At 34.4% G+C, this 23,667-nt stretch overlaps 1 protein-coding gene across 8 annotated transcripts in view; it reads right to left on the bottom strand.

Annotated features, from left to right (window-relative positions):
* Nucleotides 1-23,667, bottom strand: part of Marchf1 (membrane associated ring-CH-type finger 1) — a 410,023-nt gene that overhangs the window by 142,850 nt on the left and 243,506 nt on the right. For all 8 annotated transcript variants that reach the window (XM_077792655.1, XM_077792651.1, XM_077792654.1 and 5 more), the window contains one exon: nucleotides 126-176. In XM_077792655.1, the coding sequence (XP_077648781.1) occupies nucleotides 126-176 (51 nt within the window). The remainder of the gene's footprint in view (nucleotides 1-125; nucleotides 177-23,667) is intronic.

Genomic DNA, 23,667 nt, shown 5'->3' with positions numbered 1-23,667 from the left:
GAAACTGTTAAGCCACATTATATGTATTCCTCCCAGGTAACAATATAGGTTAAATATTATAAATATTTATTAACTTCATGCAATGGAGACATCAATAAACAAGAACATGAATAGATTTCACCTACTTTTGAAATGTTACTTGATCGACTGGCAGATCGTCCTGGGGATTTGTCATTCTGAAAAATAAAATTAGAAACATTGATTAAAGAGGAGTGTGGCAATACTCTATCACTGAGAAGAAAAGGCACAGCTTGGGGTATTCATGTGACTGTTCTCAGTAGTGTTCCAACTGACTGAGGGAAATATTAATTGCTTACACAGGATGACTTTTCTCATCAAATTTTATCTCTCCAATATAGAGCAGTGTAGTTTTAAAAATATCCCAGTGAACATCTGAGCACTTATCAAGCTAGAAATATTTATTTCCAGGAAGTGATTATATTATTTCTCCAGAAAGATTTGTGCAATTTCTTTGAAAATAAAATTAGCAACGATAACATAGTCCTCTATTTCCCCTTCTGCTTTTGCAACCAGGAAATTCTGAGTAAATTCTGACTCTCAGTGCCAGTAAATTCTCAATGCCAGAGGCATGGTAGAGACACCTAGCTTGTGCTCTTCAAAAGTAGATTTGATTGGTCTTTGCTGTTATTTTACACACTTAAAAAATTTAAAATATTTGCTTTTTTAAGTTAAAATGTTTTCTAAATTGTAAGTTCTAAAATTTAAAACCAAAAAAAAAATGTTTAAAACTTTCAAAGCCAGTTCTTTTAAAGAATTTCCAGTTGGGATGCAAAGTAGTATGAAAAATGATTTCGAATAAAATATTTTTAAAAGTCATGCAATTTTAAAATGGAAAGAGACCTTAAGGACAAGACCCCTCTCATTGGAAGGCCAGAGACATTCCACTTCCAGCAATCAGAGATCTAGTGCAAGCCAGACCAGCCCTGAGGCCTTTGGACTGGTCCAGTCTGTTTATGCTTTATACTCTGCCAATTATCTGTAAGTGGATAATCAACTGGAAAAATCAGTTTATGGGCATTATGCATTTTACATGTAGAATGAGGTCACAGTATACCTCTCCTGTAGAGAAAATGTTGGAAAAATCAGTTCAGGAAACCTAAAATTTGTGAAGGATGTGAATCAACATTGTCATTGAAATATTCTTGTCACAGTAAATTTTTTTTTTTTTAACTTCTAGACTCAACCTCAAAGCAGACCTGAGTAGACTACAGCAGTGTTTCTTGACAGAGGTCATTTCTGAGGGCTGAGGGTCACAAAAACCCGTGGGGCTGAAATTGCCCCATGATGACTACTTGAGACTGTTTCAGAAATATGGTGCTGATGGGAAATGGCAGATGTGTCAAAGTGAAAAAATAGCAGCTACACTCACTGCAGGCTGTGACTGAGTCATGCATAGGCTTACAGAGATTCTCGCTGAACAGTCCTGTTTTCTTTATATGAAACATCATACAACCATGGATATCACCTTGGAGTTGTTATGTTATTACAGACCGAGATGAGTCACTGTACCATCAGCCACTCCTCATAACAACCCTGGGATCCAACTGAAGATGGATGTACCTGCTACCCACAGACCTCCCCTGATTAGCTTCTGCTGGGATGGGGAGGGACATTTTTTCTATGGACATCAAAACTCCTCTTCTGGAGATTAGTTAACAAAGTCAACCCATCTTTTCAGGATTTTGACACATTATTGTGTAGAACAGAGGTATATAAGCCACAGAATACAATAGGCTTTGGGGGTAGACTTGTGGTGGTTGCTATGTTTTCTGTATGTACATGGTATTTGAGGATGTGAAGAAGAAACAAGAATTGGAAGTATTGCTGCAAGAACTAAGAAGAAAAACATGAAACTTGTTTGGTATTAGATTACTTAATTTTTCAAATCAAACAGAACTTTGTGCTATTTTGAGAGAAAACAAGGAGGGTCAGATTCTCTTTGCAGTTGTCAGTGAATTCATCATAGGATTATAATAAACAGGTACTATCTATTCTCTTCATTGGCATCACTATCACTGTTGGTTACTAGAGTCACAATTTCCTTTCCTTTTATTTCTCTCTTTTATTTTTATTTTTTTTGCGGTAATGGGGATTCAGCCCAGGACCACAAGCATACTAGGCCAGCACTCTACCACTGAGCCACATGCCCAAACCTAAAGTCACAATTTTCAGGTAAACATCTTAATTCCTTTGTCTTGCAATTCTGCCTCCACTATGATTAAATTCTGGGCATATGAAATTTAAGGATGAAAGTTCAAAATTTTTTATACACAAGGATATTAAGGAAGTTGATCAGCCTTGTTTTTGAAGGAAAGCATCTAGCGCTTTCTCTCTTGGAAACCTTCCAAGGCGATCTGTCCAATTTGCTGCTAATTAATTGGGTGGCTTGTCCCATTACGGCTGCAATGACATATTCCTTTTTGTAGATTAGTCAATATGGTTGTCATACCTCATGATCAGTTTAAATACTTTACCTTAGATTAAATATAAGCTGTCTCAGAGTCTAACAAATCTTACTGCAACCCAAATTATAGTGACTTTGGAGGTCAATAACCAACAAGAGTTTCTGTCAGGTCTGCATTAAAAGTGCGGAATTTTGAGGCAGTAATGTTGGATCATAGCATGTCAGTCACAGCACACAGAGAGACGTAGTTTCATAATTATTTTTAAAACAATGTTGGACTTTTAGCATATCATTCAGAGCATGCAGAGAGAGGCTCATAATTTCACAATAATATTTTTATATCTTTAAGAGGTTTCGAACTTTTTCATTTGATATATTATTTGCTTTATTTTATGGTTATTGTTATTGCTTTCAAATTTGATCTTCGTAAACAGAGTTGGATGTTTATTATCAACAAGGAAGAGAGATTAGCAAATGAGAAAATCAATACCAAATCTTATTTTAATGTATTTTTAATGTTATCCTCTAAATGATGTAGTTCCTTTAAAGTGGAATGGTCTATGTTAAAGAATGTGCAATATGGTTGGTCATGTATATATCTCTCTACACATGAATTCTTTGTATACTATATTGTTTTTCCAAAGAAGGTAGTAAGAAAACTCAAGTTTTTTTAATGTAAATTGAAGAAGACACTAAATATTCCTGCACGAAGAGATCAATTTGAGATATCCTCATTAAATCACTGAAATGATGCTATTCTGTAGGGTTCTTCCCCATACTCCCAGGCTAAAAACTGAGTATTTGAAAAGAGGAAAAATTATGGTAATTTGGAGAGTTATCTGAAGAATTTTTTTTTTTGCTGGGGGTGGTAATTAAAGCTTGGAATAGAAGAAACTATTTAAAAACTGTGACTTAAAAACAAAAAATAAGGGCAGTGAAATTGGATAATGTAATAAAATTTGATTAACATATATAAAAAACCCTCATGTTCATCGAATGAAAAGCATGTCTATGAAACATTTAAAAATATTTTTCTTCAGAAATTCTTTAACAAAATTTTCAAGCCAATTATTAGAATTGCAATTTTGAGAGGTGATAAATCAATCAATTGAAAATTAATTAGACTTTTTTATAATGTTTGGTTTAAAGGAATGAAAACTCTCTGGAATATAGCCAGGAACTTTAAAAAACATCATACTAAAAACTATGGAAGCTGGCACTACGTGGCACAACTGTAATCCCAGAGGTTTGGGAGGCTGAGAAAGAAGGATAGCAAGTTCAAAGCCAGCCTCAGCAACTTTGTAAGGCCCAAGGCTCTAAACAACTTGGGAAGACCCTGTCTCTAAATTAAAAGTAAAAAAAAAGTGCAAGGGATGTGACTCAGTGGTTAAGTGCCCCTGGGTTCAATCCCTGCTACCAAATAAATAAATAAATAAAACATCTGGGAACAATGCATGTTGTATCCAGATTAAAATTTATAACTATAAATGATTTCATTTTTAGAGAACATAGTAAAATAAAATGTAATGAAAATAAGATAATAAAATATAAAATCTTTATTAAATGCATTAAATTGACAAGTAGAAAAAGACTTTCTTAAAGGAAGCACTTTGAAAATAACTGCAAAATAGATGAACGTCCCATAAGACTTATTAAAAGAAACAGCAAAAATATGTAAGAAAACAAGAAAAAAGAGAAACATAATCATAGACACAAAAAAGATTAGAAAATAATAGAAGACTGTTACCTGTAACACTATTATAACAAATTTAAAAATCTAGGGGAAATAAATGCCATTCTAAGATAATAAGAGTTTCTAGAATTTGTTCAAGAACAAGAAGACAGAAAATTGAGAAAATAAACCAAGAAAAGACTGAAAAAGGAAATGAAAGTCTTTATGCACCTATGCAGGGTAAGGTCATGGTGATCTCATGACATGTTTTTCTTACTATTCAGAACACATAATTCCAATATTATTTATATTATTCTTTTAATAGAAGCATAAGTTTCCCTAATTCATTAATCTTGTGTAAATGAAACTTTAAATATTTAAAGAGAAAAGACAATTGTCCTTTGGTTTAATTTTGGAATAAAGATGCAAAACTTTTTTTGAAATTATTAGCCTGTATCTAAAGATCACTATATATCTTTGCTATAACAGTAGTGTATATCATAATCCCACAGAATAAAATAAATAAAATGTATTCCAGTATTTCCTTATGAAATCTGTCAACATAATTCATCAGATTAATACATTGAAAGAGACAAATGTAGTTCGTAAATAAATGCTGAAAAGATACTTGACAAAATTCATAGGTCTTATTCTAATAAAAGTCCTAAGTAAAACAAGAAATGACAGAAACCCCTGTAAAGTGATAAAGATGATATTTTAAAACTGAATACAAAATATTATTCTAAATGGTAAAATACCGGACCTATACACATTAAAGTAGTTATATCAGGGACATTTGCTCTTGCTATTATTATTCAACTTGTTGGAGTTTCTTGCAAATACAATAATGACAAAATTAAATATTTAATAATAAATATATGGAAAAAGAAGTGAAAAAAAAACCATCCCAATTTTCTCTTATTGATGACATGATATTATAGAAATCTCAAGCATCTCTAGTTAAAGAAAACTACTACAGTTAATGAAATTTCAGTATGGGGGTTAGATTCAGGATAACTGCACCATGGCAGAGCCTACTAGGTTTCCTGAGATGCATTCACCCCTTCTTCTGTATGAACAGAAGAGTAACTGGATATAAATTTTCTGAGTGGCATTCTCTCTCCCAGTATTCTTTCTCTTACAGGCTGTGTGAGAACAAATTCCCTCCAAAAAGAAGTGAACAGAGCTAACAATTCTCAGGTTCCTCCATGTCACATAAATCTCTCATACAATTTCTTCCAAGGTCACTTTGGCTCTATATTGGTATGCAAACTCTCAGTGAACCAGAATCCAAGTGCCAAGTGGTGGAGCTGAATTCTCTTGGGTTTTTGAATGGCCATGTGATGAAGAGTCCTCTACCGGTTAGGAACATACACCCTAAACTGTGGTCAGAGAGAAAGAAACTGGCATTTCTTTTAAGCCATTATATTTATTTATTTATTTTGAGGATTTTATCTTTCTTACCCAGGCATGGTGGCACACGTCTGTAATCCCAGCTGCTCGGGAGGCTGAGAAGGGAGGATGGCCAGTTCAAAGCCAGCCTCAGCAAAAGTGAGGCACTAAACAACTCAGTGAGACTCTGTCTCTAAATAAAATACAAAAAAATAGGGCTGGGGATGTGTCTCAGTTGTTGAGTGCCCTCGAATTCAATCTCTGGTAATACTACTACTAATAATAATAATAATAGTAATTTTATCTATCTTAATGGAAATTCTATGAAACCAATAGCTTTCTCTTAATATTAAATATCCAGAAATGTAATAATAGGATTAAAACCGTAAAATACTTAGGAATCAATTTAGCAAGGAAGGCATAAAATCTTCTTTAAAAAGACAAAATATAAAATTCTACTGAGGAGTATGAATCATGACTTAAACAAAGGAAAACATCATTCTTCGGTGGGAAGATAATTTAACAAAATTTAATTACCATAAAATTGACATAAAAAAGGCAATAGCTCCAATTAAATCTCCAATGGAATTTATTTTAGTTTTGGGAGAGAAGACAGAAGATAGAACTTTGTGTGAAGAAAGAAAAAGAATAACCAAGAAAATAGTCCCCAAAAGAGGATGTATTCTTCTGGTAGGCATCAAATATATGAAGTTATTGTGATTAAATCCATTTGGTATTGCCATAGGAAATTAACCAAAAGATCAGTGTAATCCAAAGTAAGGACTCTAGAAATAGATCAAAGAATGTCACAGACAGCAACATTGGCATTTCCCAACAATATTAAAGGATAGCTGATATAATGAGGGCTGCTGGACAAATGGCTACCTAGGTACAAGAAAAGACAGACCCCACCACATATCAGGTACAACCAGAGACCCCAGAAGGAACAAACCTTCTGTATTAACAACGAAAACCTTTGAAACAAACTTAGTCTTGGGGTCAGGGAGATCTACAAAACTAGGCAGGACCCAGAAACTACACATTACTCATGTATTCTATTATATTCTATCTGAAAACATACCCAGAATCAAAGTAAATAAACAATTAAATTCAAAAACAATTCCACAAAGAGACTGAAGGAGTTCAATGTCTATGATATCCAAATAAGTTTTGCCTATTCATTAAAAAAGCAACAGAAAGAAACCCAAAAAGAAAAAAACTTAAACAAAAGAAACAGAAATCCACTGAATAAAGGAGTACAGATGGTCAGATATATACGACAAGGTGTTTAAAGTCACAAGCAGTTAGGAATATGGAAGGTAAGGTAACCAGATGGAGCTTTATATTGCTCTTGCTGGAATATAAGAGTGATCACCTCTGCTGCTGGGTGGGGACAGCAAGGAAGAATATCTAAAAAAAAAATCCAAGTAGAAGTGTTAATTTGTCCCAGTATCATTTGAAAAAATACCTGGCGATATCTAATACTAGAAATAACATTTTATGCACTACGTTTAGTGCATAAAATGCCAGAGAAGTAAATGCCAGAGAATCAATGCCAGAGAAGTAAATGCACTAGTGCATAAGAGTTTGTGAATGAGTAGGTCACTGAGGTCAATTCTCCACAGAAAAAGATCTGGGCGTGAAGATGTGCCCATTGTTAACATAATATGTCTAAGTTGAAACACATCTTTTTAGATTCTGCTCTGGGCTGGACTCTGTAAGCAACATTTATGTTTTGCTATCTGGCTCCCTACCAAGTTTTGCTAGTAGGGTGCTCTACAGGGAAACTGGAAGACTAGAGATGGAAAACAGATTCAGTCCCTTCTTTTTGCTTCCCGTTGACTTTGCGTCTGCTTCTTGTGTTCATGAGTATCATCCTAGAAATGCTTCTTCGCCCTGAGAGCTGCAGATCCCTCCTGTAGAAACAACTAAATACGATGTACAGTTTTTCCCACGCCTTCTGCAACCCCAAAACTGGGACATTGCTCTTTGTACAGACATCGGCTCCAGCCAGTTGGTTCCCTCCTGAGAGTCTGAGTTTCAGTCCCATGGGACACTCCTCCAAGTTCCTAGTTGTTCCAATTTCTCTCCTTTATACTCCCAGACCTAGGGAGGAGGGTTGCTTCTATAATTCCTACTTTGATAATATCTTTGTGTCCTTTTCATTCTTTTCTCTTATATAGGGAATGATCTTGTATAGCCAGGCAACAGATCTCTCTGTTATATTCTCTGTGGTAAGGTTGTTGTTTCTCTCTCCTGATTAATAAACAACCCTCATTCATAGAAATATAAACATTTTATAGTAAAACTCATACCTTAAAACACTATGCAGTGTTGAAAAAAAAAAAAAGAATGAATTGAATTCCTGCCGTTTGACACAAAGGAATTTCTATAAGGTAATACTGAGCGTGAAAAGTAAAATGTTGAGAAGTAAAATCATGAGGTATAATGTGATTCTTAGTAAAACATAGCAGGACAGAAGTCAGAACCTCTCTAAACACACACACATACACACACATATTTGTATATAGACATAGATTTCACTATATGAGTATGCAAAATGCCGTGGGGGATACATTAAAAAAGTATGTTAACACGAGTTTCTAGACAGTGTGATGGGGGAGCCCAGGAGTCCAACAGACCGGCAAAGAAGAGGAAGGAAGAGGTAAGAGAACAGTCCCTTAAAAAGCAAGAGAGCATGTTGGGTCCCTACATATGTGAGTTTACATACTGGTGTGATGTTTTTACAGAAATTATAATGCAAGAATGACACTACATCTTTCTCCTGCCAAAGGTAATATTCATCCTACATTATTGGATTCAAAAGGGGACCATAGAAAAATGGATTAAGGGTGATTTCATTTCTTTTAAAACAAATAAGAAGAACCTCTATGTATGTTCATGTCTTCATGGAGAAACAGGTTTGAGCAGACATATGCTCATCCATATTGGCTATTAACACACACAGTATATTACCTTCTGTATTGGCTATTAACACACACAGTATATTACCTTCTTTAAACATCTTTATGTGTATAATTTTATTCACTTTGGTAGTCTTTTTTATAAAATATAATTTTAAAAAATAAAAGTGGCAAATCTTATTTTTTATGGAGTAAATACTGTAAATCATAAACATGTGTGTGTGTGTGTTGTGTGTACAAGCAGTCAAAAGAGCTCTATGAAACTTTTAATGTTTAAATTCTCCAAGACAGACCAGAACCTGGAATGTAAGGGCAGTAAGTTATTTAGTTAAGCCTGATGGGTGAATAAAAAAATTCACAGGATTTATGGTCATAATAATTTTGTTATAACTATGGTTCTTAGAGTTAACCGTGTAACCATATGTATCACATGCCTTCTCTGGTCCTGGTTTGCTGAATTTGCAAAATGGTCATAAGAATACCTTCATGGTTACCTTGCTGAATTTCCATTGAAGCAAGCAGGATAAACTTTACATGAGTATGTTCTGAATTCTGGAGTCAATTTCAAATGCTGGTATAAATATATACTAGGATTACTGGGATTTTTAAACTTGAATTTGCCAAAGATTTCTGAGGACATTTGTAAGTACTCACACTTATTATTGTTTTGTACCACATAGAATTTTCTGAAAACTCTTTTAATTTTTCTTAAACATAAATGTTATCATCTCCTAAATGAAACTGTATTGGAAAAACTTGCTGACTTTATCTAACTTCTCCTTCACTATGTAAAGTCTAGCAGTTGAGACCAGGAAGCGCTTTTAAAAATACTTCTGTACAACTTTTGGGGGTTTCTCCAAGTGAAAATCTGATAACTAATACATAGGGAGTTTTCTCTAAGTGAAAGTACTAACCCTACAAAGATTCTTCTGTACAATGAAGACTGACATTACAGTCATCCTATCTTTGATATAGAAATGTCATGTATTTACACATTTACTAATTATAATAATGAATAAAAATTATTTGTTTTTGGAGATGTCAAACAATTGTACTGGTTAGAAAATAATTTTAAAAATCCTCTGATGGAGACTGTGATACCCTGTCTTTTTTTTATATATTTTTTTATTGGTTGTTCAAAACATTACAAAGCTCATGATATATCATCTTTCATACATTTGACTCAATTGGGTTATGAACCCTCTCTTTAAAAATCATGCACAGACATGTCCTTGTTCTGCCCACTGCTAAAAGAAAGCTTATCTACTGATAAATCATGCCAGTCTGATTAGTTAGTAATTGTAATTCCTAGAATGAGATCAAAAGATTTTATTTTAAGTTTCCACACTCCAGTACTGAAAATGTTTCAAACTGAGCCTCATTTGGGTAAAGGAGAAGAAAAAAAAAGAATATAGTAAATAGTAAATTGATCACTGGCTGAATTGTCAGAGCACCAGAGAACAAGTCCTGAGGGTTTAAACTCACACATCCTAACAGTCACAAAGGGACAGAAAGTAGAGGCCATGGTTGCTAATCTGCAGAAGGTAATGATTTCACATCAATTGCTTGTGTGTAAAAATGGTTACTGCTTTTTCTTCACAGTATGTCAAGTCAGGTTACCATATACTCATACATTAAGTGAACAATTTCTTGTTGAACATTTATACAGAATGATTTATAAGTAGTTTTGTTTTTTCACAATTCTGTTTTATATGATTATATTCACATAAAAACAGGAAACTTGCCACATCTCTGGTATTCTAAAAACACGTTATTGACAAAAATTGTTGCTTTTCTTATTAGTCTAAAATTTTCTACTGGTCATGTACATTGTCTCATGGTAGTCTTCTTAATATCACCCAAAGACATATCTAGCAGTACTTTCCTTTTTGTATGTTTTGTTTTTCAAAAAATATATTCCTTATTAATTGATTGAATTTTTCCTATACATACTCACATTTACCTAAGCTTTTGGCTCTTTAATTTTTCTGTCTGGGAACCCTGGAGTTTCCATAATAAAGACACACATTCTCTCTTTGAGTTTCCAATGTTATTTTCACAAGTCTGCTCCACATATTCTATTTGTCCCTTCAGATCCTTCCTGCTCTGTGGGCAGGAGGTACACCTGGGTGGGTCCCAGGAGGCACACCTGTGTGGATATGAATACTGGCTCCTTAGCTCCGGGCTTCCGGTTTCAATCTACTGATGCAGAACTCAGCAGGAGATTATAAGAATGGAAGATTAGGGAGATTAGAGGAACCTTTCTCTCCTTGAAGTGTCACTACCTGCTGACTGTGTCCCTAATTGGATTTCTCAACATCTGTCAGGTAGCCCTCTGCACTAAAGCTTCTCTGTCTCTATGTCCTAGAAAATGCTGCTTCTCCTAGCCTGTTCAAGAGTGTGGGTAGCATTTACCTACTGGGTGGGTTACTCAAACATCCCTTGTATTTTCTCTAGACTCCGTTCACACCCACTGAAAATGAACCATTAACTGTCCCTGAATTATTCAATTTGGAAGTGTCATCAGTTTCTTTCTAGACAAGCCTGATGAATAGAAGTAAAAAAAAATTCTTTAGTATTTTTGTGAAGCTTTATTATTAGTAATAAGATTAATTTTTTTTTTGCTTTTTTTTGGTCAAGTTAATATCTCAGAAGGTTACTCTGAAGATATGATTATATTTTATCAACTGAGCCTGCCACTGCTTGAAAAACCTATGAAGTAGCTTTCAAATCAATTTGTATAAGAGTTACATTGTTTTTCCACACAGGTTTAATTTAACCTGGGGGACATGTTGGTGAATCTGTCCACATATTAGACACCAACCTTTTCAATTGTGCGGCAGGGTGGGGGGGTGTTTTCATAGGTGTTTCTTCAGCTTTCATGCTAGCAACTTACCTACCACATATTTCTTAATATTGTGAGGCTGTATATCAAATTCTGAAAAAGGATTAAAAGAGTCTAAGCTTTAATAGTGCACGTGCACACACATGTGGCTCTGGGATGAGAGAATAGAAAGTTTTTTCCGTGGCAAACTAAGACAACAACTCCTTTACCTGTAAGCACATTTTTTTAAATATTAAAATTTGTAATTCGAGGGGCTGGGGTTGTGGCTCAGTGGTAGAGCGCTCACCTAGCATGCAGGAGGCACTGGGTTCGATCCTCAGCACCACATGCATGTAAAATAAAGATATTGTGTCCACCTAAAACTAAAAAATAAATGTTTTAAAAAATTGTAATTCGAACAAAATATGCTTTTAGGGAAACGATGACCCACACACATCTTGGTCATTGCACCTTCTGTCCCTGGGGCAGCTCCAGGAGCCCTTTAGTTCTATTCTTTCACTTAACCTCTGTTCCTGCCCCTCACTCCATTTTTCCTCTCTTTTTCATCCCTCCCAACAGCAGATGAGGAAATAAGATGAAGTTTATCCTTGGGCCTGCACATTCTGGTTTGATGAAGCAGCTGCGGTTACAAATGAGATCCTTCTCGTTGAATGGTTAGAAACTGTGGATCAGAATATGCCTACATTTCAGGTCTCATCTTCACTGCCATTTCTTACGGTCCTTTTTTGACAAGCCTTTGCTGTTATGATAACACTGGCCCACAGGAAGTCTGGAGTTGGAAATCTTATTCTTCATTACTATTTATTTGTTTTGCTTTTTTCTGGTGCTGGGGATCAAACCCAGGCCTTGCCTATGCGGGTGCAGTACTCCACCACTGAGCCGTAGCAACAGCTGGACTCAAATCTTAAGGCAGTATTTCAGGGAATCTTGTGGGGAGACAGTGTGAACTGCATGAATGCAAATTTCATGCATACATGAAAAAGAAAAACACAGCTGGATTACTTCTAAATTATTAATCCTATTGTAAAAGCAATTTTGACAAACACTCTCCTTTTATCTTACTTTCTGTCTCTCCATTGTTACAGAGTATTCCCTTCTAAAGCTGCTTTGAAAAACAAACAGAATTTAGCCCACACTGTAGGCAAGAGTTTAAGAATTCATTTTCACTTTTATGAGACTCATTATTAGACAGTTGACAGAGGGTAGGAAAACAAGTAACCTCCTAACAGTCCATATATAATTTATTCACCTACCTACTCTTTTCCATTAAGGAGGAAAAGAAAATCAGTCATTATTTAATATAGTTTTATGATCAGTAAATAGCACTTTTTCCAGAATGCCTGGGTTTGAATCACAACCATACCACTACGGTGTGATCTTGGGCAAGTTATTTACATATTCTGACTTCTGTTTGTGCATCTGTAGAATGCTGATAATCATACACTCATCTCAACTTTGTTGTAAGAAAACAGGGATAACTTATTTATTGTGGATCATAATGGGTTAAACAATACATAGGATAATTAATCTTATATTTTAAATGAAATTTTAACCTTAACTCTCTATAGCCTGTACATCATTACATTAGATACAGTCTGATAGAACAGATTGCAATTTTTAAAATTTCTGAATGCATTTTTTATTTGAAAAAAATTAAAAATTAGTTGAAGTTGGTTTCAGAAGGACATTGTGAATCGTTTCTTCATAAAATTAAAGCTACATTTTCAGATTTCACCTGTGGGTGGTGGGGGAGGTGTGGAACTCTGACTTTAAGAGGATAAGGTGGTTGTGGAACAGGATGCCTGCCTCATCCTGTCAGTAGCCTCAGTGGACATTGGCCACACCTGGACAACTGTGAGAAAGAATGTGTCTACCACAAACCAGTGGGAAGAGATGATTTTATAGCTATCAAGTGAGACATCAGATAGTAAATATATAACAGGCACAGTAATAATAGTAAATAAGCATAAGAATGAATTCCCAGTAAAATACACATGGTTCAAATTCTAAATCAGTGCAAAATTCACTAGTTAGCTGAGCTTGTGCCAATGACTACTTTTCAATGTCTTATGTTATTCTTTCATTGAAATTTTTTAATGCTTGGAAATATAATACATACACGAATCAGGAGGTTTTATGGCATATTCTCAGTAAGTAGAATTAATTGCAAGAAGTGGCTTTTAGTTACTGGACTTCCACACACTCTCAAATTCTCCACCACATAAATAGATATCATTTCAAATAAATACATAATGTCAGTAAAAACACAGTGCTTGCTTTGCAAACTCAAAAGCTGTAGAAATTCTGCAACCCCCAACCTTAACATTATTATTGCCCACAAATTTTTATCAGATAAAAATTCTGGAAACTACTGCTAATGGAAATTGACTTAGGGGTAAGTTTATATATATTATTCTACCACAAATATTTAATAAAACATTTCTCAAGAAAAGAAACCATATTTCAGTTACATTTTTATATTTTTAAATCTAACACAATATCTGCCTGAAATATCACAGATGTTTAATACATGAAATAGAACTAATTGATAATTAATTCTGTATGTTTGCCTCAGATAGATACTAGTAGTCATTCCTGAGAATAATAGCAAATATATGGTATAATTTATATGCTACTTAATTCACAAATAGCAATTTTTAATATTTTTTGTGAAATTTATAATAAAGAATAAAAAGCCACACCTGTTTGTAAAATGTCAAATTTTAAAGTCATAAGTACAAAGCAACACTGGATTCATTTTGGTCATAATATATTGTTTTTTGGATTCAATTATAAGCTGCAGTGAATCCATCTTAGTTGACTCTCACCAGCAAAGGTATTATTTTTAATATCTTTGTGCATCTTTCAGTTTATAAAGTATTTTTATGATCTCATTCCACACAGATGCCAAAATATCACTTTAATCTTTGTGAAAACCACTGAGATCCAAGATATGCACATATGTTCACAAAAAGAACAAGAATCAATGACTATTTATTAAAGACATTTGAATTTCTCATAATGGAAATAGACTTTAGGTATAAGACATAATAAAACATAATAAATTAAGGGCTAGAATATCTACTGAAAAAGCCCTACTTCAATATCTCAAAAGTTCAAAAGGCATTAATACTTTTGACCATAAATAGATTTAAAAGAATTAATGAATTTTCAACCAAGACTCTATGGAATGAATAAAAAATCAACCCTTCCTAGATCTTTACTTATAATAAGATAGCCCAGAGAACAATGCAGTTTCTAAAATTTTTGACAAACATGAAAAAGCACAGAATTTCATCAAGATCTACAAGAAGATGGACATGTGCTATCATCAAAATATTGGTGGTTCAAAATTAAAGCAGTGCTAATAAATTTGTTATTTATCACTAAGAAGACTCATGTGCTTATATAACTAGGTTTCTAAAAGTCTTTATGGAAGAGTAAAATTGAATTTTGTATGATGGCTCTTAACTTGGCAACATGTTCTAAATTTGGTAACTTTGATGTAAAAAACAAAAACTCCAAGCATCTAATATATACAGTTACTTGGCTCAGCCCTCATTTTAAAAATTTGTTTCAGCATGTAAGAGATACAATTTTATGTTTATTTGTGCAGAGTAGCTTGCAAATTGCCTTTTTTTTTTTTTAGTAATAGGTAAGAGTCATTTTATGGCTTTTCTGGTAATGATATTGACTGTTCTAAGATGGCAATGCTAAACAGAATTAAATTATAGTCAAATTGGAAGCAGGCAAACAGAAAAATATAAAAATCTATTATTTCTATATAAATATAGGCAGAAGCTTAACCTACAAACTTGTATAGAGAACTATTCATGGTAATATGTTCCCTTGCACAGGAGTCCCAAGGACATGTGAATCCATCTGTTTTCGAAGTGGTGTTGACTCATTCCTGCTAAAGCACCTCAATGCTCATGATTGGTACTTTCAGGATGAATGGGAAAATCGCCTGTGAGCATCTGGTGGTTGGTGGCAGCCATGTGCAAAAGCCCAGGGCCAGCAACCGAGAGTGCACAGCCTGCCTAGGTTTGACTTGATTATTAATAGTATTCCTAGGTCCATAAGCTATTACAAACTGAGAAACATTTTATTTATGGTCGTCCCAGATGAGAAAATTAGTACATCTTTTCATAAAGGCAAATATAATCCCATAAGAATAAGCATTTTAAGTTAATAAAGTATGTTAATCTGTAATGTCACTAGACACATTTAAATGTTATAGAGTAATATAACATGAATATTTGGTGAGAATTTGATATTTTCAGTATTTAAAAAGGAGAGATAAAAATAGTGACATGAAAGAAGAAAATAAAGCCAAGAAAAAGCATAGTAAGAGAAAATAAACAATAAGAATTTAAGTGGTAATAGATACTACATGTTCCATTCAAAAATACTTAAAGTTAATTTAAAAATTTCTCTCTGTAATTGAAAGGCAGTATAGAATAGAATGTCATAACCTAAAATCTCAAGTTAGAAAGCTCCAAACTTGAATTTTGGCTTTCTCATTTATTGTTTAGCTCTATAATCAGGAAACTTACTTAATCTCTCTGTACCTGTTTCTACAACTGCACAAAGTAAACTCTAATAGTACTTATCATTAAATACCATTTAAAAAAAATTAAGTGGCATACTTCATGCAAACTTTTTAACCTTACATATAATGAATAGTATGCATTTCTTTTTTATTAAATTATCATGATTAGTATGACATGATTTATTCTATCTTTTATGGGCTCCAATAATCTTCTAATAATGTAAAATTTTAAAAATATAAAAGAGAGTCTTGGGTGAAGCTCAGTGATAAACTGTTTGCCTAGCATGTACCAGGCACTGGGTTTGATCTCTAGCATCTCACACACATATAAAAAGAGAAATAGAAGCTAAGCTATTATGTCTTTTTCCTTTTCTCTGTTTAAAAGATCTTTAGAGAAATTTTACCTTCACAGAAAAATTAAGTATAAGGTATATAGATTTCTCATGTACCACCAGATCCCAGCCAGCCCTCACATTTGAAGAACATACTCTGACACATTATCATTCAAAGTCTGTGGATTACTTTATGGTTTATTCCTGATATCATACATTCTCTTGGTTTTGGCAAACATATAATGATGTGTCTACCATTTTAGTGTCATAAAGTCTAATTTCACTTCCATAAAACTCTTACTCCTCTATGCATCTCTGCCTTTCCCCCAATCCTTGGCAACCACTGATGTTTCTATAGGTTTGCCTTTTCTAGGATGTCACATAGTTGGAATCAGAGAGTATGTGACTTTTTTTCAGATTGCCTTCTTTCACTTAGTAGTATGCATTGAAGTTTCCTCTGTCTGTTCATGACCTTCAATCTCATTTTTAGGTGCTAAATAGTATTCCATTGTTTGTATGTACCACAATTTTATACATCCCTGCATCTTAATTATTTCCAAGTTTTTGGCAACTGTAATTAAAGTTAGCATAGACACTCTTAGGCAGGCTTTGATAGAACACACATTTTCAATTCATTTGTGTAATTACAAAGAACAAAATTTCTGGATCTTAGACAAAAGTATGTTTAGCTTTATTAGAAACTGCCAAACTTCTTTTAAATTGTGTTATTTCACAGTTCCACAAGGAAAGAATATGGGGGAATAAATGTGTTCTTCCACATCCTCCAGGTTTGTGACCATACCAGTCTATAAAAGCTTAAATCTACATAAAGAAACCCACTTGCCACAAGTTGGAAGATCCAGAAAAAAATGGAGAGGTTTCTGGACACATAAAACCTATCACAGGTGAACCAAGACACAGAAAGCATAAACAGGCCGACAATAAGTACAGGCTTTGAATCTGTAATAAAAAGTCTTCCAACAAAGAAAAGCCCAGGACTTGGTGACTTCAGTGGTAAAACTCCATGAAACATTTAAAGAAGAACCAACACCACTTTTTTCATTTCAATATTAAAAAGAATTGAAGTGGAAGGAATTTTTAAAAATGCATTCCATGAGACCAGCATCATTCTGATAATAGAGCGAGATAAGAATGCAACAGAAAAGTAAACTACCAATGGATATTCTGTAGAACATAGACGCAGAAATCCTCAAAAAAAAAAAAAAATACTAACAAACAGAATCTAACTGTACACCAAAGAGATTATTAACTATGATCAAGTGGGATTTATCCCAGGGAGGCAAGGATGTTTCAACATCTACAAATCAACAAATGTGATATACCAGATCTGAAGAACAAACAAAAAAGGTATGATCGTTTCAATAGTTACAGAAAAGGCACTTGATAAAATTCAACATCTCTGCACGATGAAGATTCTGAACAAATTAGGTATAGAAGGAACATCCCTTGACACAATAAAAGCTGTATATAATAAGCCCACATATAACATCAAGCAAATGTATATAAAATTAAAAAAAACATGTCTCTAGGGGTTGGAATAAGATATGAATGTTTTCCAAGTGCTTTCACCGCTTTTATTCAACATAGTACTGAAAGTCCTGTACAGAGCACTCTAACAAGAGAAAGAAAGAAAAGAGAAAGAAATTGGAAGTGAGAAATCAAATTGTCACTGTCTGCAGATGATATGATCTTATATGTAGAAAATTGCAGACTTCACCAAAATCTATTAGAACTAACGAACAAGTTCAGCAAAGTTGCATGATGCAAAATCAACACAAAAATCAGTAGCATTTCTATACTCTAATAATGAATTATATGCAAAAGAAATAAAGCAAACAATCTCATTTACAATAGCTGCAGGAAAAAAAAAATGCCTAGGAATAAATTTAACCAAAGAGAGATGAATAATTTCTGCAATGAAAACTGTAACAAATGGGAAAATATCCCATGTGCATGAATTAGAAGAATCAGTATTGTTAAGATATTCATACTTCTGGGCCTGGTGGTGCTATCTGTAATCCCAGCAATTCAGGAGGCTGAGGCAGCAAGATTGCAAGCCAGCCTCAGCAACTTAGTGAGCCTTAAGCAACTCAGTGATACCCTGTCTCAAAAAATGAAAAGGGCTGGGGTTATGGCTCAGTGGTTCAGTGCTCTTGGGTTCAATCCCCGGTAAACCACCCCCTAAATTTCCATACTACTCAAAGAAATATATAGATTTAATACAATTCTTATTAAAAAAATCATGACTTTCTTCATAAAACTAGAAAAAAAATTATAAAATTTGTACAGAACTACAAAACCCCCCAACAACCACTGTAGTCTTGAGTAGAATAAACTAAGAAAATCATTACTTTACCTAAGAACATAAATGCAGAAATCTTCAAAAAAAATACTAACAAGCAATTAACTGTACATCGAAGAGATTATTAACCATGATCAAGTGGGATTTATCCCAAACTATGCTACAAAGCTGTAGTAATCCAAATAGCATAAAAATAGTCACATAAACAAATAGAACTATACGGGCTTTAATTAAACCTAAACTTTTATAACCAACTGGTTTTCCACAAAAGTGCTAAAAACACACATTGGGGAATGATAGTCTCTTCAATAAGTTACATTGAGAAAACTGACGAGCTCCAAGCAGAAGAAAGAAACTAGATCCCTACCTCACCATATATAATAACCAAATCAAAATAAAGAATTAAATGTAAGACCTGAGACTATGACATTCCTAGAGGAAATGTTTCAGGACATTGAAATGAGTAAGGATTTGTTGAATAAGACCCTTTAAGCACAGGAAATAAAAGCATTAATAAGCAAATGGGATTGGATCAAGTAAACTCTTCTGTGCAGCCAAAGGAAACAATCAACAGGATGAGGAGGTAACCTACAGAATGGGAGAAAACATTTGCAAATAAAACAAAAACAAAAACAAAACAAAACAACAACAGAAACATATATATATATATATATATATATATATACACACACACACACACACATATATATCATATATGTTTATCTTATATATTTGCAAATTAAATATATATAGTATATATTTTGTAATATATATGGAATAATATCCAGAAAGTGTAAGGAATTCAAACAATTAGATAAGTCAAAGATTTTTAAAAATCTAATTAAAATGGGGCAAATAGATACTTCTCAGAAGAAAAAATACATATGAAAAATGCTTATAATTAATTTCAGGGAAATTCAAATCTAAACCACAATAAGCTATCACTTCACTCCGCTAAGAATAGCTATTATTAAAAAGACTAACAGTAACAGGTGCTGGTGAGATGTGGAGAAAGGAACCCTTGTACTCTGTTGGTGGGATGTAAATTAGCCATTGTGGGAAAAGAGTGGAGGTTACCCAAAAAGTTAAAAATAGGAGTCTATCCAGCAGTCCCAGTACTCTGTGTACATCCAAAGAAATGACATCAGTGCAGTGAAGAGACATCTGTACTCATCTGTTCTTTGCAGCAAGGTTTGGAAACAGCATGCATCCATCAAGTAAAGAAAGATGAAGAAAATGTGGTACTTGTACACTATGGAATAGGATTCAGCCACTAAAGAGAATGAAATCCTGTCACATGTGGCAATATAGATGGATCAAGAGAATATTACATTTAATTAAATAAGCCAGGCATAGAGAGACAAATATTGAGTGATCTCACTCAAGTGGAATACAAAAAAAGACAGTTTCATAGAAATTAAGAGTAGAATAGAGCTTACCAGAGACTGGGGAGAGAAGTGGGGAAAGAGCGATTGGAAAAGATTGGCCAATTGTACCGGCACAGAAAGGAGGAAGGGGTTTGAGGAGATAGCTAGGCTCACCCTGATTTGAATGTTACACAATATATACAGGTAGAGAAGCATCACATGGTACCCCATTTATATGTACAACTATTTAATAATAATCAATTTAATAATAATAATATCGATTTATAATAATAACACCAATTTAATAATAATAACAGGAGAAAAAGAAAAATGTGCAAGTTTTTGAACAGTTGCTATACCAAAGAAGACGTAGAGATGGCAAATATTTCCATGCAAACATGTCAACATCGTTAGTTATTAGAGAAACACAATTCAAAACCACAATGAGATATCGCTACATGACCATTTGTAAGGCTAACATTTAAACAAATATACAAACAAAACGTGGACTTTACCAGTGTTGACAGAGCATAGAGACACAGGAACCCTCACATCCTTTTAGTGGAAATGTATGAAAGTGCAAAAATAATTTAAGTTTCTTTTTTTCCTTTTTCTTTTCTTTTCTTTCTTTTTTTTTTTCAGTTTGGCAATTTCTTAAAAAGTTAGAAATATACCTACCATACGACTCATTCTACTTTTAGATATTTATCCAAGAAATTAAAGTATATATGTATATATTCAGGCGGACTTGTACATAAAATTTCACAGCCACCTTCTTTATTACAGCAAAAGACCTGGAAACAATGAAATGTCTTTCAACAGGTGAAGAGATAAGAAAACTCTGGAACATCTCTATCAATGGAATCCTGTTCAGTATTAAAAGAGAATGAAGTAAAGATGCATGCAATAGCATGACTGATTCTCAAAATAAATAATCATGCTGAATAAGAAAGCCAGACACTGCCCTCCCCCCCCCCCCCAAAAAAAAAAGAGTGGACACTTTTGTAATATTCCAAGTCTAGGATGGGATGTTCAAATTCCAGAACATGGAGATTCCTCCACAGTGATTGAAATCAGGTGAGTAGTTGACTGAATGGCAAGTGGGTTGGGGCAGAATGGAGGACTTATATGGAGATATCAGGAAGTCTTTCAGGGAAAGAACAGATACATTAAGTTGATTGCAGCAATGGATTCACAGATATATAGATAGGTCACAATTTAACATCTCATTCACTTTAAACATTTGCAGTTTATAGCATGTCAATTATACCTCAATATAGCTGTAAAAATAAAACATTACATCACTCTTCTGCTCATAGCCCTCTATTGCTTCCTCATTAGTTTTGGATAAGACTGAAAGTTACTACTGTGACACTCTCTGTCAGATGCCACCACCTCAGAGGAGACTTGCCTGAGCTCACTATTTACACACTCACCACACGTTACCCTGGATCCATTACCCCAAGGCCCTCATCTCCCTGGCTCTTATAATCATCTACTATTATTTTTTAAATTATGTATTTTTATTGTCTATTTCCCTATTAGATGTGAGAGTCTGGGGGTGGAAATTTTATATCTTGTTCAGTGCTCTAACACCTGGACATGTTATACACTCCATGAAGGTTAATTGTTACAATTAATGATCTAGATGAGTGCTAACCTCTTACTTCTCTATACACTATTGCATTGGAATAGCTTTTGCCATCTCTTTTACATTTTCCTTCCATTTTTTTTTCTTCTTTTGATATCCTGCAGTGATTTATGTTCTAGGATTGGAATCTCAAAAGAAAATCTAGATATTTCCATCAGACTTTTTCTCAGAGTATAAGGAATCACACTGAAGTGGGCAGTGATGCCTAAAACATATAAAAACCACAAGGCCCAAGGGACATAGAGCAAGAAACATAAGACGTTTTTAAGAACTAAGAGCTGTAAAAAAGAAATCACCAGTAGATGCTACTAAATTATATCACATCTAATAAAAGTTTCGAAAGTACCCAGCCAACATGCTTTTATTCTATTATAGTCAGCAAATAGTTATTTTATACTCTTATGAGCCAGAAATTGTTTTTCACTAAAAGTAAAAATCTTTCATAAAACATAATTTACTTTGTCATACTTTTTTAACCCCACTTCCCATTTTAGTTTTCTTCTTTAGCACACAAAAGTGAAGAGTCTAATAAATTTATGGTGGCCCTAATACAGCCAGAGGCACGTGCTATACAAAGAAACAGTAGCTGATGAGTATAGCCAAGAGAGAGAAGTGGAGGTCTGCATCTAGACTGCTTTCAATCCCTTTCTGGTAGCTCAGGCAGAGAGGCCCGAGCCACCTGCCTTTGTGGAAAGAAAAGCAGCCAATACCAAGTGAGAATTCCTTTGTTGGCCAGGGCCCAAAGTAGAGTCCTGGTGTCTCCCCATCCTTTAATTAGATGACTCCTGTGGCTTGGCTCATTCTTTTAAGTCACCTGTCTGCACTCACTGCTTTCTTCTCTAGCCCTGGAAGGAGTCTGGACTTCCTGGTGGTCTGGATATTGGATGTCTTGAAAGACCTAGTAGGGTCACATGCTTATCTGAAATCAGCAGGCTCCCTGGCCCTGCAGAAACACGTTCAGTTCAGATTCTTGTTGCTTTGGAACAGGCTAAAGGAAACCTGAGTGTGTCTTCAAATGGGCCTGAATCCATACCTTCAATGGAAAGATACTGAGGATATGTTTTAGTCTGATTTCAGGCCGGTGAAGCAAAATAAGTCTTTCAAAGTTGACATTTCCAGCAGAGAACCAACACTTTCTCTACTTGGGGAAACAAAGCTGGGAGCCTACGGGCCTGGGGTTCTGTTTCACTCTTGCCTTCTCAGATCACAAAGCATATTTAGCATCGGAAAGCTTTTGCATAATTTTGTATGCATGTTTTTATCGCAACCGTTATTACCTCTTAGGTGACACGACACGAGTTTACATTTGTTTGTAATAAAAGCTTCTTCAAATTGAGGAGTAAGGGATTATCAGCCGCCTGGTACTTTCTTTTTTTTTTTTTTTTTTTTTATTTATTTATTTTTTTTTTATTGGTCGTTCATAACATTACATAGTTCTTAATACATCATATTACACGGTTTGATTCAAGTGGATTATGAACTCCCCCTTTTACCCCGTATACAAATTGCTGTATCACATCAGTTACCCTTCCATTGATTGACATATTGCCTTTCTAGTGTCTGATGTATTCTGCTGTCTGTCCTATTCTCTACTATCCCCCCTCCCCTCCCCTTCCCTCCCCTCCCCCCCTCCCCTTTTCTCTCTCTACCCCTTTTACTGTAAATCATTTCTTCCATTTGTTAGACATGAAAGCATGCCTGGAATGGCCTTCTGCTTAGAAAGGGCTATTGTTCTTATTCAAAATACTATTTTAAGGTATATTTCATGCCTCGGATTAGGACCCTCTCAAACAGCAGGTTGAACAGATGCAAAGCAGAGTAGTGTTTCAGCCTTCCATTCAGGATTTAAACTCTCTAAAAATATTTCACTGTCATAGAGACAAAAGCCATGGGTGGGGTGAGGGGGGAAGCACGCATTAAACTTTAGAACCCAAAGCATGTTTTGAACTATAAGTTACTTTGAACATTACAAAATATCCCAAATTTTCAGGTCCAGGAACTAATTTGTATCTCCTTTCAACCTTGCTTCTAATTAGTTGCCACTTGCTTCTGATAAAACCATAAACCAGAAAACAAAAAACAAAACACACACAAAAAACAAAACAATGGTCCAGTGGGGGGTGGGGGCTAGAGGGGATTTCCTGAAGTTCACAGTTGAAATTTCAGACTTTTTCCTTTTTGTCA

This window comes from Urocitellus parryii, chromosome 14 (assembly GCF_045843805.1).
Source record: "Urocitellus parryii isolate mUroPar1 chromosome 14, mUroPar1.hap1, whole genome shotgun sequence".
NCBI classification, from domain to species: Eukaryota; Metazoa; Chordata; class Mammalia; order Rodentia; family Sciuridae; genus Urocitellus; species Urocitellus parryii.
Note: the sequence above shows the minus strand (reverse complement) of the source record. Positions and strands in the feature narration are given on the sequence as shown.